Below are 12,990 nucleotides of genomic sequence, written 5' to 3'. Positions count from 1 at the left end.
ACAGCTCTTACACGAAAAGGACATTATCAACATTTTCACAATTTCACAGTTTTTTCCCAACCTCATGGTGTGGAAATATATATAAAACACAGGATATATAAAATATATATAAAACATGTTTAATCAAGTTAATCACAGGAAATATATATAAAACACGTTTGACTGCACTGGGCCTTTAAAGTTCGTTTGTCTTTCAAAGATGTCCATACTTAACTTGTTGAAACACAGCTGTGCAAAACAATAGGCCTATCCTATTTCACACAAGTGCAAGCAGGTGCACATTTTTTGAAAACCTGCCAAAGCATAATTGAATCTAATTAACCATTAAACATAGTCCATTTGATACCAGGTTGTTTTGAAATAATTTATGAGAGTGCTACCTAACAGTCGAATAATTCCTGATTTGAAGGTACGTTCTGAAATTGATGCCTAGGCTATGTTGTGTGAAAAAGGACTCCTGTAATATCTCGGTCAAACACGTGTTGAGGTCGAGCTTTAGGCCTACCAGACCTCATTTGGAAACCAACAAGAAATTGTAAAATAAAGTATTCAAATTGTACAGACTAGCCTACCTACAGTCTACCTCGAATTAACGTTGCACCGACCAATACTGTTAAATTCCGCTACTGTATCCCTGCTGCAAGGTAGACACAACATGCGACAATACCGAGGACGGAGTTGCTGTATTGTAGTGCCCCAAGGCAATGCTCCTAGTCAATATCTTCCACGCGCTCGCTTTCGCGCTCCCATTTGAGCTGGATATGCGCTGTCCGCTTGTACCACTAGACGCAGAGAATTGACAGACAGACACACCACGGACACACACCAGGTAGGAATACCAGATTTATTCCCTAATTTCAGATACCATATGTTGTATAATTAGTATGAGTGTGTTTTTATTTAGTAGGCTATGATTATTGGGCTTTGTAGTTGTGTTGTGTTAATGTTTGTAGCCTATTGTCATAAGTCCATCGGGAAAAAAGTGCAATGTGTTCTGTTATATGACATTCATGGATTTGTGTGAAGATGAAATGACAAATATTTATGATATTCTATAACTGTATTATCTTATATAATTTAAACAAATAATGTTATTTCATGACATTATTTCAAAACATTTTCAATTCACAGAAGTTAATTACTTGAAGTGTTACTTTATATAAATTGTTGTGATTTTCATACATAGACTAAAGTTGTATTTTAGCCTTAATTCTGCATTAAACATGTCACAAGGGAATAAGTTAAGTAATTCTTTATAGGATTTAAAAAAAAACTCCATATCTATAACGTTGTGATAACTTGGGTTTAGACCTACTATCTATCAAAGTCTCATTTATGACTGAAGCCCAGATATTTTTGAGAAGTGTAGAAATAAATATTGTGTTATTTGCTTTGAAATGGATGACAAGAGATGTATTTGGATATTGACTGTTTCACAATATCATCAATGTGAATTCCATTTGCAACTAAAAAAAAACTCAGAGGAATGTTTTAATGCTTAACTTCACAGATGTATTAAATATCACTGCATATTAACTCAATAAATGTAACACATACAATGCCCCACGATGTCAATGTCAAACATTCAGATTAAGATTCTATGTACTGTATGCTAAGGTGAAGTTGAATATTGACAGCTTTTATAATACACCTACGCAGTATCACAGTATTATCAAGTAACTTGCATGATAACTACATCTAGAATAACAACTAATATTCATGTTGAATTATTATATCTTCTCCTATCCTCTTTTTCAGGACCTTCTCCTTAGTTGAAGTTGACAGAAGACATTGGATCATCACTCAGTCTTCACTGCAAGCCACCATCTTAGGTAAAGTCACATCCCTTATGAATTTAGAACTTAGGCTCAATTTAAAATAAAATGCAAAAGTATATCAGTTATACTCTCTGTATTATTCAATATATAACTATAACATATAGAGAGTAAATAGAAAGGATATCTGTGAGTAGCCTATAGATCAACATCTCATATTGGTGCCATTTGACACATTCGCCCCCCTTCCCCCAACCCATCCAATGTTATTAGTTTTGATCGTTATTGTACGCAACTTGTCAATGCTTTTAGTGAGGCGAGCCTTCTTAATTGAAACAATATATGTTGAAGCTGAAGCGATTATAGGCTTGTCTGACCCCGAACCCCTAAAAGCTTAAAACAAGACCGCAGGACCTGGATACGGGACAGGAGGGGGGCCGAGCCCATAGAGTCAGGGGGGGGGGGGTTGAGGGTTTGGTGGCCGCTAACAGTGTCCAGCAGTGAAAAAATCTGAAGGGAAAATGATTTTTATTGATTACCTCATAATAGCAGCTGTTGGGCTCTATTATGAGCTCAGAGGCCAGGTCAGAGCCTCAGGGGTAGATGAGCGCCAATCACATGGGCCAATGCAAAAGGTCTAGTTCTGAGGGGACAATCGAGCAGGATTGTGCAAAAGGGCCTGCCACCCTGTGTTAGAGTGAGTTTTGTCATCCCTCTCGTACTGCAGTGAAGTCGAGGTCGGTTTCTGTCTATCTGTCCTCACAAGGTGTGATGTGTGTGCGTGATGATTTAATAAAAGTTTATAGTATTCTTAAACAAGTCTTACCCCTAAACATCACACAGGCTTTCATCCCTGAACGACCCCAGGAAAAACACAAAATAAAAGCCGCACAGCAGGGTCTTTTAATCTGAAGAGTGATGTTCTCTCACTTGTTCTATCGCTCTACCCACAGGGTTAACCCAGCAGCTTGGCTAACAGTGGAGAACGATTACAATGTTTCATTCTTCCCCCAAAAAAATATACTATACATTTTGGGGAGTGTTTGAAATTGGTTTGAGGGATTTATTCAAAAGATTAATTAAACCAAAGTGATTCTTATATTGAAATATGGAAGAAAGTGGTGCTCTGTTGAGATAAGACAGTAGTTAACTGTAGATAATTCAATTTATTTATCTTGTATTTATGTATAAAAAAAAAAATTGTGAGACCATGCTGCATACAATTATGGTATTTAAATCAGCCACATCAGATAATAGAGTAGGTCAAGTGTGTAAAACTTGATTTCGATTTTTGATGTCAAAATATATTTGACATTTAATCTGCATGGTCCAATTGTTTTGTTTACATTTGGGAATTGTGAACTACCATAATTATAGACGGACAGGAGGTCCGAAATACAGAGAGAGAGTTGATAGGAAAGTCAGTCATTTCTTGATGACATTTTAGAATGTTTATTTTTTACGAGTGGCAAATATGTATGATTTCACTAAAGCTTCATCTAACTTAAATAATCTTTGAAAATATTGTAACGTTGCCATATTTAGTGCACTGGCTTATTAAAAAACAAATCCCTGATAATATATCATGCCGAAGTCAGAATACATGACAAACATTACATTAGAAATAGTTCACTCATTCACACAGGGAACACTTTATCTTACAGTCTGTTATTTACCTGATATTTCTTTTAAAAACATAGCAAAAATGTTTCATTACCTAATAACCATTAAAATAAAGTAGCACGAGTATCATATACAGTGGGGAGAACAAGTATTTGATACACTGCCGATTTTGCAGGTTTTCCTACTTACAAAGCATGTAGAGGTCTGTAATTTTTATCATAGGTACACTTCAACTGTGAGAGACGGAATCTAAAACAAAAATCCAGAAAATCACATTGTATGATTTTTAAGTAATTAATTTGCACTTTATTGCATGACATAAGTATTTGATCACCTACCAACCAGTAAGAATTCCGGCTCTCACAGACCTGTTAGTTTTTCTTTAAGAAGCGCTCCTGTTCTCTACTCATTACCTGTATTAACTACTCCTGTTTGAACTCGTTACCTGTATAAAAGACACCTGTCCACACACTCAATCAAACAGACTCCAACCTCTCCACAATGTCCAAGACCAGAGAGCTGTGTAAGGACATCAGGGATAAAATTGTAGACCTACACAAGGCTGGGATGGGCTACAGGACAATAGGCAAGCAGCTTGGTGAGAAGGCAACAACTGTTGGTGCAATTATTAGAAAATGGAAGAAGTTCAAGATGACGGTCAATCACCCTCGGTCTGGGGCTCCATGCAAGATCTCACCTCGTGGGACATCAATTATCATGAGGAAGGTGAGGGATCAGCCCAGAACTACACGGCAGGACCTGGTCAATGACCTGAAGAGAGCTGGGACCACAGTCTCAAAGAAAACCATTAGTAACACACTACGCCGTCATGGATTAAAATCCTGCAGCGCACGCAAGGTCCCTCTGCTCAAGCCAGTGCATGTCCAGGCCCGTCTGAAGTTTGCCAATGACCATCTGGATGATCCAGAGGAGGAATGGGAGAAGGTAATGTGGTCTGATGAGACAAAAATAGAGCTTTTTGGTCTAAACTCCACTCGCCGTGTTTGGAGGAAGAAGAAGGATGAGTACAACCCAAGAACACCATCCGAACCATGAAGCATGGAGGTGGAAACATCATTCTTTGGGGATGCTTTTCTGCAAAGGGGACAGGACGACTGCACCGTATTGAGGGGAGGATGGATGGGGCCATGTATCGCGAGATCTTGGCCAACAACCTCCTTCCCTCAGTAAGAGCATTGAAGAAGGGTCGTGGCTGGGTCTTCCAGCATGACAACGACCCGAAACACACAGCCAGGGCAACTAAGGAGTGGCTCCGTAAGAAGCATCTCAAGGTCCTGGAGTGGCCTAGCCAGTCTCCAGACCTGAACCCAATAGAACATCTTTGGAGGGAGCTGGAAGTCCGTATTGCCCAGCGACAGCCCTGAAACCTGAAGGATCTGCAGAAGGTCTGTATGGAGGAGTGGGCCAAAATCCCTGCTGCAGTGTGTGCAAACCTGGTCAAGACCTACAGGAAACGTATGATCTCTGTAATTGCAAACAAAGGTTTCTGTACCAAATATTAAGTTCTGCTTTTCTGATGTATCAAATACTTACAGTGAGGGAAAAAAGTATTTGATCCCCTGCTGATTTTGTACGTTTGCCCACTGACAAAGACATGATCAGTTTATAATTTTAATGGTAGGTTTATTTGAACAGCGAGAGACAGAATAACAACAAAAAAATCCAGAAAAACGCATGTCAAAAATGTTATCAATTGATTTGCATTTTAATGAGGGAAATAAGTATTTGACCCCTCTGCAAAACATGACTTAGTACTTGGTGGCAAAACCCTTGTTGGCAATCAAAGACGTCAGATGTTTCTTGTAGTTGGCCTCCAGGTTTGCACACATCTCAGGAGGGATTTTGTCCCACTCCTCTTTGCAGATCTTCTCCAAGTCATTAAGGTTTCGAGGCTGACGTTTGGCAACTCGAACCTTCAGCTCCCTCCACAGATTGTATATGGGATTAAGGTTCTGGAGACTGGCTAGGCCACTCCAGGACCTTAATGTGCTTCTTCTTGAGCCACTCCTTTGTTGCCTTAGCCGTGTGTTTTGGGTCATTGTCATGCTGGAATACCCATCCACGACCCATTTTCAATGCCCTGGCTGAGGGAAGGAGGTTCTCACCCAAGATTTGACGGTACATGGCCCCGTCCATCGTCCCTTTGATGCGGTGAAGTTGTCCTGTCCCCTTATCAGAAAAACACCCCTCCATGTTTGAATGTTTCCACCTCCATGTTTGACGGTGGGGATGGTGTTCTTGGGGTCATAGGCAGCATTCCTTCTCCTCCAAACACGGCGAGTTGAGTTGATGCCAAAGGGCTCGATTTTGGTCTCATCTGACCACAACACTTTCACCCAGTTCTCCTCTGAATCAATCAGATGTTCATTGGCAAACTTCAGACGGGCCTGTATATGTGCTTTCTTGAGCAGTGGGACCTTGCGGGCGCTGCAGGATTTCAGTCTTTCACGGCATAGCGTGTTACCAATTGTTTTCTTGGTGACTATGGTCCCAGCTGCCTTGAGATCATTGACAAGATCCTCCCGTGTAGTTCTGGGCTGATTCCTAACCATTCTCATGATCATTGCAACTCCACGAGGTGAGATCTTGCATGGAGCCGCAGGCCGAGGGAGATTGACAGTTATTTTGTGTTTCTTCCATTTGCGAATAATCGCACCAACTGTTGTCACCTTCTCACCAAGCTGCTTGGCGATGGTCTTGTAGCCCATTCCAGCCTTGTGTAGGTCTACAATCTTGTCCCTGACATCCTTGGAGAGCTCTTTGGTCTTGGCCATTGTGGAGAGTTTGGAATCTGATTGATTGATTGCTTCTGTGGACAGGTGTCTTTTATACAGGTAACAAGCTGAGATTAGGAGCACTCCCTTTAAGAGTGTGCTCCTAATCTCAGCTCGTTACCTGTATAAAAGAAATCTTTCTGATTGAGAGGGGGTCAAATACTTATTTCCCTCATTAAAATGCAAATCAATTTCTAACATTTTTGACATGCGTTTTTCTGGATTTTTTTGTTGTTATTCTGTCTCTCACTGTTAAACCTACCATTAAAATTATAGATTGATCATGTCTTTGTCAGTGGGCAAACATACAAAATCAGCAGGGGATCAAATACTTTTTTCCCTCACTGTATGTCATGCAATAAAATGCAGATGAATTACTTAAAAATCATACAATGTGATTTTCTGGATTTTTGTTTTAGATTCCGTCTCTCACAGTTGAAGTGTACCTTTGATAAAAATTACAGACCTCTACATGCTTTGTAAGTAGGAAATCCTGCAAAATCGGCAGTGTATCAAATACTTGTTCTCCCCACTGTAGTACCAATTTTATAATTCCAAAACGTCACAATTGTTACCATGTAATTTTACAGTAAATTACCAGCCGTAGTAAAGCTCCCCTCTTATCTGTCCTGTGAAATGGATGATAGAGTATATTCAACTTTGAGAACACCCACCCCAACTCCAAAAGCACAGAAGTAGGGAGAAAAGACAGAGGTGGGTGAGAGTTGAGCAGTTGAACTTGGTGCGATGCGCCCTGACCCAAATCCCAGCCCTGACACTAACGATGCCCTATGGGCGTGACGCCAGGCTCTCATTAAGAACCAGGGCCCATGCCCCCTCTCCCCCAACGCCCGCCCTCTTCAACCAACGCCCTGGCCATGCTGCACCAGTAGCCAGCCTCCATGGGCCCAGCCCAGAGCCCATGTAGCCAGGCCAGGGCCGTGAGTAGAGCCCCCTGCACAGGTGCAGTGCCCCCCGGGGCTGCCTGTTTGCCCCCCAGCCCTGGGCCTTGCTAGCGCCTGGTGCTGCACTGGAAATAATGATTAGTGGCAGGTACAGTGAGAACAGAGCAGTGGGGGCCTCCCCGCAGTTGGGTTAGTGGCAACTCAGCTCAGCAGCTCAGACAGAAAACACATGATGCACTCTCATAGATACAGATATGAGCATGTTGATACATAGCCCCCAATGCAGATAATTAGACAGCAGTTAACTGTAGATCATTCAATTTATTTATCTTGTATTTATGTATACAAAAAACAGTTTCCTGGTCAGATAGGGAACATATGATAAAAATTATAAATACTTTGCATTTATGTACATTTTTAAAATGTTTTTATTTGTATTTTTGAGTGGCAGCCCACAGGTAAATATGATATGAACTGAATATGAAATTATATTGATTTGTATATTGCACCTATAACCCACCCACAACAGAAATATGGCAAGAACAAACAAAAAAATTGGCCACAAAAAATGTTTTCGATTGACTTTTGATTGAATGTATGAGATTATTCTTTAATTTATTTTAATACTCCTTCCTGAACATTTACTTTTTATGTTATAATAAAAATATATATGTATCTTGTATTCCACAGCTCCTACCCACCTGGATCCCAGCTTAAAGAATCTTTAAAGTTATGTATATAAAGACTAAGGAAATGTACTACATCTAGCCCAAGAAGGAACGAGAGACTGCATCCCTACAGCCTCATCTCTCCAAGACTTTCACACACCTTCTCCTCAGAATAACCTGCATTGTGAGGACAGAATCATTCCCCATCATGTCCAAGGAGGACCACACGTGCAAGCACAAGGAGCGCAAGCCCAAGAAGCCCCACTACATCCCACGGCCATGGGGCAAACCCTACAACTATAAGTGCTTCCAGTGCCCCTTCACCTGCATGGAGAAGTCCCATCTTTACAACCACATGAAGTACAGCCTCTGTAAGAACTCCCTGTCCCTGCTAATTGAGTCCGACTGGCCATACAAGAAGGGTAACCTGCTGCACCTGGACCAGCTCCGGCCCCTCCAGCAGGCCCACTGCCTTCGGACCACGGCTGGGAAAGAGGAGCCTGAGTTGGCTACAGGGAATGAGGGGAGGCCCCGGCAGCAACGGGCCATGGAGGAGGAAGGAGAGGAAAGGGAGAGCCCGGGAGGAGAGGAGGAGGAGGAGGAGAGCGGACAGGGGGCTGAAGTCACTGGGATGACCAGAGAGAGCTCCAACAGGGACTCAGAAGGCACAGCCAAGAGAACCAGTAAGCGTCCTGAGCCGGAGCTGCTGATAGCCGATATGTTCTCCCTGGAGGACCAGCTCTTGAGAGCACACTCGGTGGAGGCCCAGCTAAAGCACTACAAGCTGTCCAAGACATTGCTGACTGCCCCTGGGCTGCTGTCAGAGCAGTGGCGCCTGCTGGCCACCAGCCACACCATGGCCGAGGGTGCCCAGCCCCGAGTGAGCGGCTCCATCCCCTGCTACCCTCCTCCACCTGGCCTGGTGGACTACCAGGACCCCACAGGACTCAACCGGTCTGTCCTCGGGGTGGGCTACCCCCTGAGCCCCAGCCTCTTTTCCTATATGAACTCAATGAATGCAATCCCCACTGCTGCCACCAATGTAACCGTACCGACTCAAGCGCAGCTATCCCAGCTCCCCTTCCTGGCGTCGGCCGCTCAGCTCTTGCACCCGGCATCCGGTGGGCACCACCCCACCGACCGGACCCTCCTGCCGCCCCGCTTCTACTACCCATTCCTCTGCGAGCATGCCTTCGGAGCAGCCTCCACTCATAGCGACGTCAGCAAGGGTCTCAAAACCTCTCCGAATGGCCTTGAGCCCAACCCCAGTTACCAGCCCAAAGTCAACTTGTGGAAGGTACCTGCTCTGAGGCCAGGTACCACCACCATCTCCTCCCCTACAGCGTCACCAGACCCTTCCTACAGGACAGGGGACAAGCTCCAGGCTGCAGCCAAGGAGGGGAAACCAGGATGGGGCCTCAAGAGAACAGGGGCCCCCTTGGGGACCCAAGAGTCCCCTGTAGAGAAGAGGCCAGCCCTCGGGTTCACCCTGGACCTCCTCAAGAACATTCAGAACACCACACCCATTTCCATGGCAACAGAAAAGCTCCTCTTCCACAGCAGGTAAGCTCTCTTACTTTTATAAATATAATTTTGGCTATTACTGTTTTACTATATATTTTTCATATTATTCGTAATTGACTTCGTATTTTTGTAACTTGTTTCAATATTTTCCTGTCTGAAATCTCTGATTTCTAAAATGCATTTTCTTCTCTTCTGTGGTCTCTCCATAGTTTAAAAAATGCTCAGTTTCAGTCCCGGCCAGTGGAGCAGTGCTACACAAATCCCCCCATGAGCCCAGTCAGTGAGTCTCCCTCTCCTCCGCATTGTAGAAGACCCAGCAGCAGGGACTCTACTATCGGCCGAGGGACGGGGGAGGCATCCTCAAAATCAGAATCAGCTGCTGCCCTCCTCAGCGACCTTTCCAACGCTCTACAGGAGTACCAGGATGCCGAATGCAAGATCTCCCACCTGGAGAAAGAGGACCTCACAGCTCAGGGACACCTATGGGAACACCTGAACAAGATCCGCAGCGAGCTCTCCCACATCCACCATGCACTGGAGAGGACAGCCCGCCAGAGCGAAGGACCCCTGGACCTCTCCGTCAAGAAGGAACAACCCGGGGTGACTGAGGTGGTCGTGGCCGGTGACCAGGGCCTCATGGAAGCCTCACTTAAAGATGACATCACCACGGAGACCGAGGAAGACGAGGCAGAGGAGGAGGAAGAGGAGGAGGAGGAAGATGAGAATGAGAGGAGGAAGGAAGCGATAAAGGCTTCGTTAGAGAGTCGAAAGCAATCGTTGGACGTGCTGATCAAAATGAGTCAGGCTGGGGTGCAGGTGGTGAAGCCGGAGGTCCTATCCCCAGGGGGGTTGGGGTTAAGGCCAAGCCAGGCTGAGGGTCTCTGGCCAGGCAGGACCACCAAGTGTGAGGCTGACTCCAGCGTGCTGCTTTGCCCCGATGGACGGCCCCTCGCGGTCTTCACTGACTTTCCCCCCTCCTCCAATAAAAACTCCAAGAGGCCCCCATCCGTTCAGCGACTAAGGGAGCCACAATGTCTGCCAAGCCCCCTGACAGCAACAGACTCCTAAACCTCTCCTGAGAAACTCAATTTCCCAGCTTGCCACGCTCCTGAAGACAACACACTTTTGTTCATGCACTCCCTATGACTCTCACTGTCCAGGCAAGCACTCTCACCACTAATATCCTCTCAAAACACCACCCCCATCTCCGCCAAAAGATAACAAAGCTTAGCACCTTAAATATAAGTGGGGGAATGAAGAAGTGACGAGGAGTGACAAATGCACTAAACTTAAGACTACCCTCTTTCAGTTCTCCCTATTAAAATGTTGATAGTTGATACAGGATTATATGGAAAAACAATTCAAATGGGCAGTAGTGATGCTTGAAATGAAAGACTTGTTGTAGGACAAAAAAGAAACTTGCACTTAAAGAGCGACACTGAACACAAAATATGTTTTATGATCTAAGGTATGAATCCTCTTACAATTCTGTCCGAAGTTGAGAGACAATCCTTTGAACTGATTTATACATATTGTAATGTATTTGATTGATGTAATTCAAATGAATTAAGAAGTAAATGTTATGTTTTATATCAATGATGTCTTGTTGGATTGTCTTGTGTGTCTGATTAAACCATTGCACAGTACACATCCACTGTACACGTCTGTAACAAATGCACTTCCACTTATTTGAATAAAGAAAGAGATTGTGTATTAGAAGGTGTTGTAGGCTTTTGCTCTTCTACTCTTTGTATGGGGCCTTTTGAGTGAATAAGTGATTGTATAGTGGCATTACACAGTGATAAATACACATTTATTTTGCAAGAGCAGTTGATATTCTACAAAAACCCTGGTTATTTTGGCTAAGAATCAGTAAGGATGAGACAGATACCCCTCAATGGTGTATTGTGCATTCCTGCCCTTGCCTTTTGGAGGGACAATTAAGCTCAGGATCACAACTAATACAGGGCAGCAACACGACAAAGACCTTACAGGTTCATATACTGTAGATAAAGGCGTTCCGTCCCAATAATCTCTCCTTTCTCCCGAAGTGTGCTCTCATTCACCACTCCCCACACTTTTAAAAGTATTCGATTGGGTTAGAGAATGGGTTCCCAATCTTTTTGGGCCCATGACCCCATTTTGATAACTGAATATTCTCGCGACCCCAACCATGTGAAAATAATTCTGTAATTAACACCCAATGTTTACTTTTTTATTTTGGGCTATGGTAGTCAATTGAAAAACATTTACAGTATTTCTGATTGTCTTCTCAACTCACCATCACATACTTTGCAAATTAGACTGATATAATATCACATCTCACCACCACTAATGAGATGGGTGTGCTTGATGCATATCACGTCGGAGGTTCTCAAAGTCAGGGGGCGTGGTCTTCAGTGCGCACCTCATCTCTGCTGTCACATCCAACATGGATCGATATTTGGTTTTAATGCAGACGAGAGCACTGAATCCAGCTTCACACTGATATGAGCTGGTGAAGGGTACCATGAGTTTTATGGTGCTTTCAAGACAACTGGGAACTCTGAAAAATACGAGGTCAAATCATGACGTCAGTGATATTCAGGTCGGAGCTCTAGAAAGAGGCCCGAGTTCCCGAGTTGGAATTCCTAGTCGGATGATCGTAAAAAAAAAAAATCCCAGTCGGAGCTAGTTTTTTTCAGAGTTCCCAGTTGTCTTGAATACACTGAAGTCGGAAGTCAGATTTCCAAGTTCCCATTTCCCAATTGTTTTGAACTCTGCATTAATGCTCAGAGGGAGACGGCAGGGTATTCCTTTTGAGTCAGGAACAAAAACTCCTCCGTAGTGACCCGTGAATGCATTCGGTCACATGACAGCTTGATCAGCTATTCGATTTCACTTACCGGCATGACAACTGAGCCAGGATCACAGTCAAATGGATTGGGAAGTAGGTCCCAAAGTGCTCTTCCAAGCATTGGAGGTGAGCATTTATCACTCGTGTGGGTCACTGAAAGTGCAGAGGCCTGCCCGCTGTCCCGCCATCGATGGAGCCCCATCTGTGCAAAGGCCCACCATTCGATCCCGTGGAATCTGTTTTTTGTCAATATAGCCACGCGGCACACTGAACATCCCTGTGTCTTTCATGCTCGGGAACCATGAGACAGAACAATATGTCCTCGTGTATAGCATCCCCCGACATGTATAGCGAACAAAAGTCAATGCATGGGCATTGCCACCCTCACAGCTAACGTCCATTTGGGAGTTTTTGAGTCATTCAGTCAGTTTCCTCTTGATTGCTAGCAATAGCATAAATTATTTGTTTACCGGTGTTATATGACGTAGGGATTGATGTGAGTTTTTGTGCCTCTGCCTCCCCACACATTGTTTTCACCATATCAATCGCGGCCGGTAATATCTGTCCCTGCAATAGTATTTGGTTACAGAGCCTAGCGGGCCTAGCCATTCACCGTGGGAATGATTCAAGTGCAACGGTCAAGTGAGGCCTTTTCCCATGATCTAAGGGTGCTCTCTCGTTGAATCTTTTAGAGTTGTATAGTTTTAATTTCGATGTTTAAGGTTAACCACATTACAATGATTTGAGATGCAAAGACGATTTTATAATATGTATTTTTTTGAATATTTTCTTTTCTCCAGGATTTTGTAAATTCTCCCGTGACCCCATTTTCATATCAGGCGACCCCACATGAGGTTGTGGCCC

At 43.8% G+C, this 12,990-nt stretch overlaps 1 protein-coding gene across 1 annotated transcript; it reads left to right on the top strand.

Moving 5' to 3' along the window:
* The first annotated feature begins 688 nt into the window (after positions 1-688).
* LOC121547204 (proline-rich protein 35-like) lies at positions 689-10,983 on the top strand. The gene is made up of 4 exons (XM_041858352.2): positions 689-829; positions 1,759-1,832; positions 7,789-9,329; positions 9,500-10,983. The coding sequence occupies exons 3-4, from the start codon at positions 7,975-7,977 to the stop codon at positions 10,356-10,358; spliced, it is 2,214 nt and encodes a 737-aa protein (XP_041714286.1). The 5' UTR covers positions 689-829; positions 1,759-1,832; positions 7,789-7,974; the 3' UTR covers positions 10,359-10,983.
* Positions 10,984-12,990: the final 2,007 nt, after the last annotated feature.

This window comes from Coregonus clupeaformis, chromosome 31 (assembly GCF_020615455.1).
Source record: "Coregonus clupeaformis isolate EN_2021a chromosome 31, ASM2061545v1, whole genome shotgun sequence".
Classification (NCBI taxonomy): domain Eukaryota; kingdom Metazoa; phylum Chordata; class Actinopteri; order Salmoniformes; family Salmonidae; genus Coregonus; species Coregonus clupeaformis.
The sequence above is the reverse complement of the archived record's forward strand: the minus strand, read 5'-3'. Positions and strand labels throughout refer to the sequence as shown.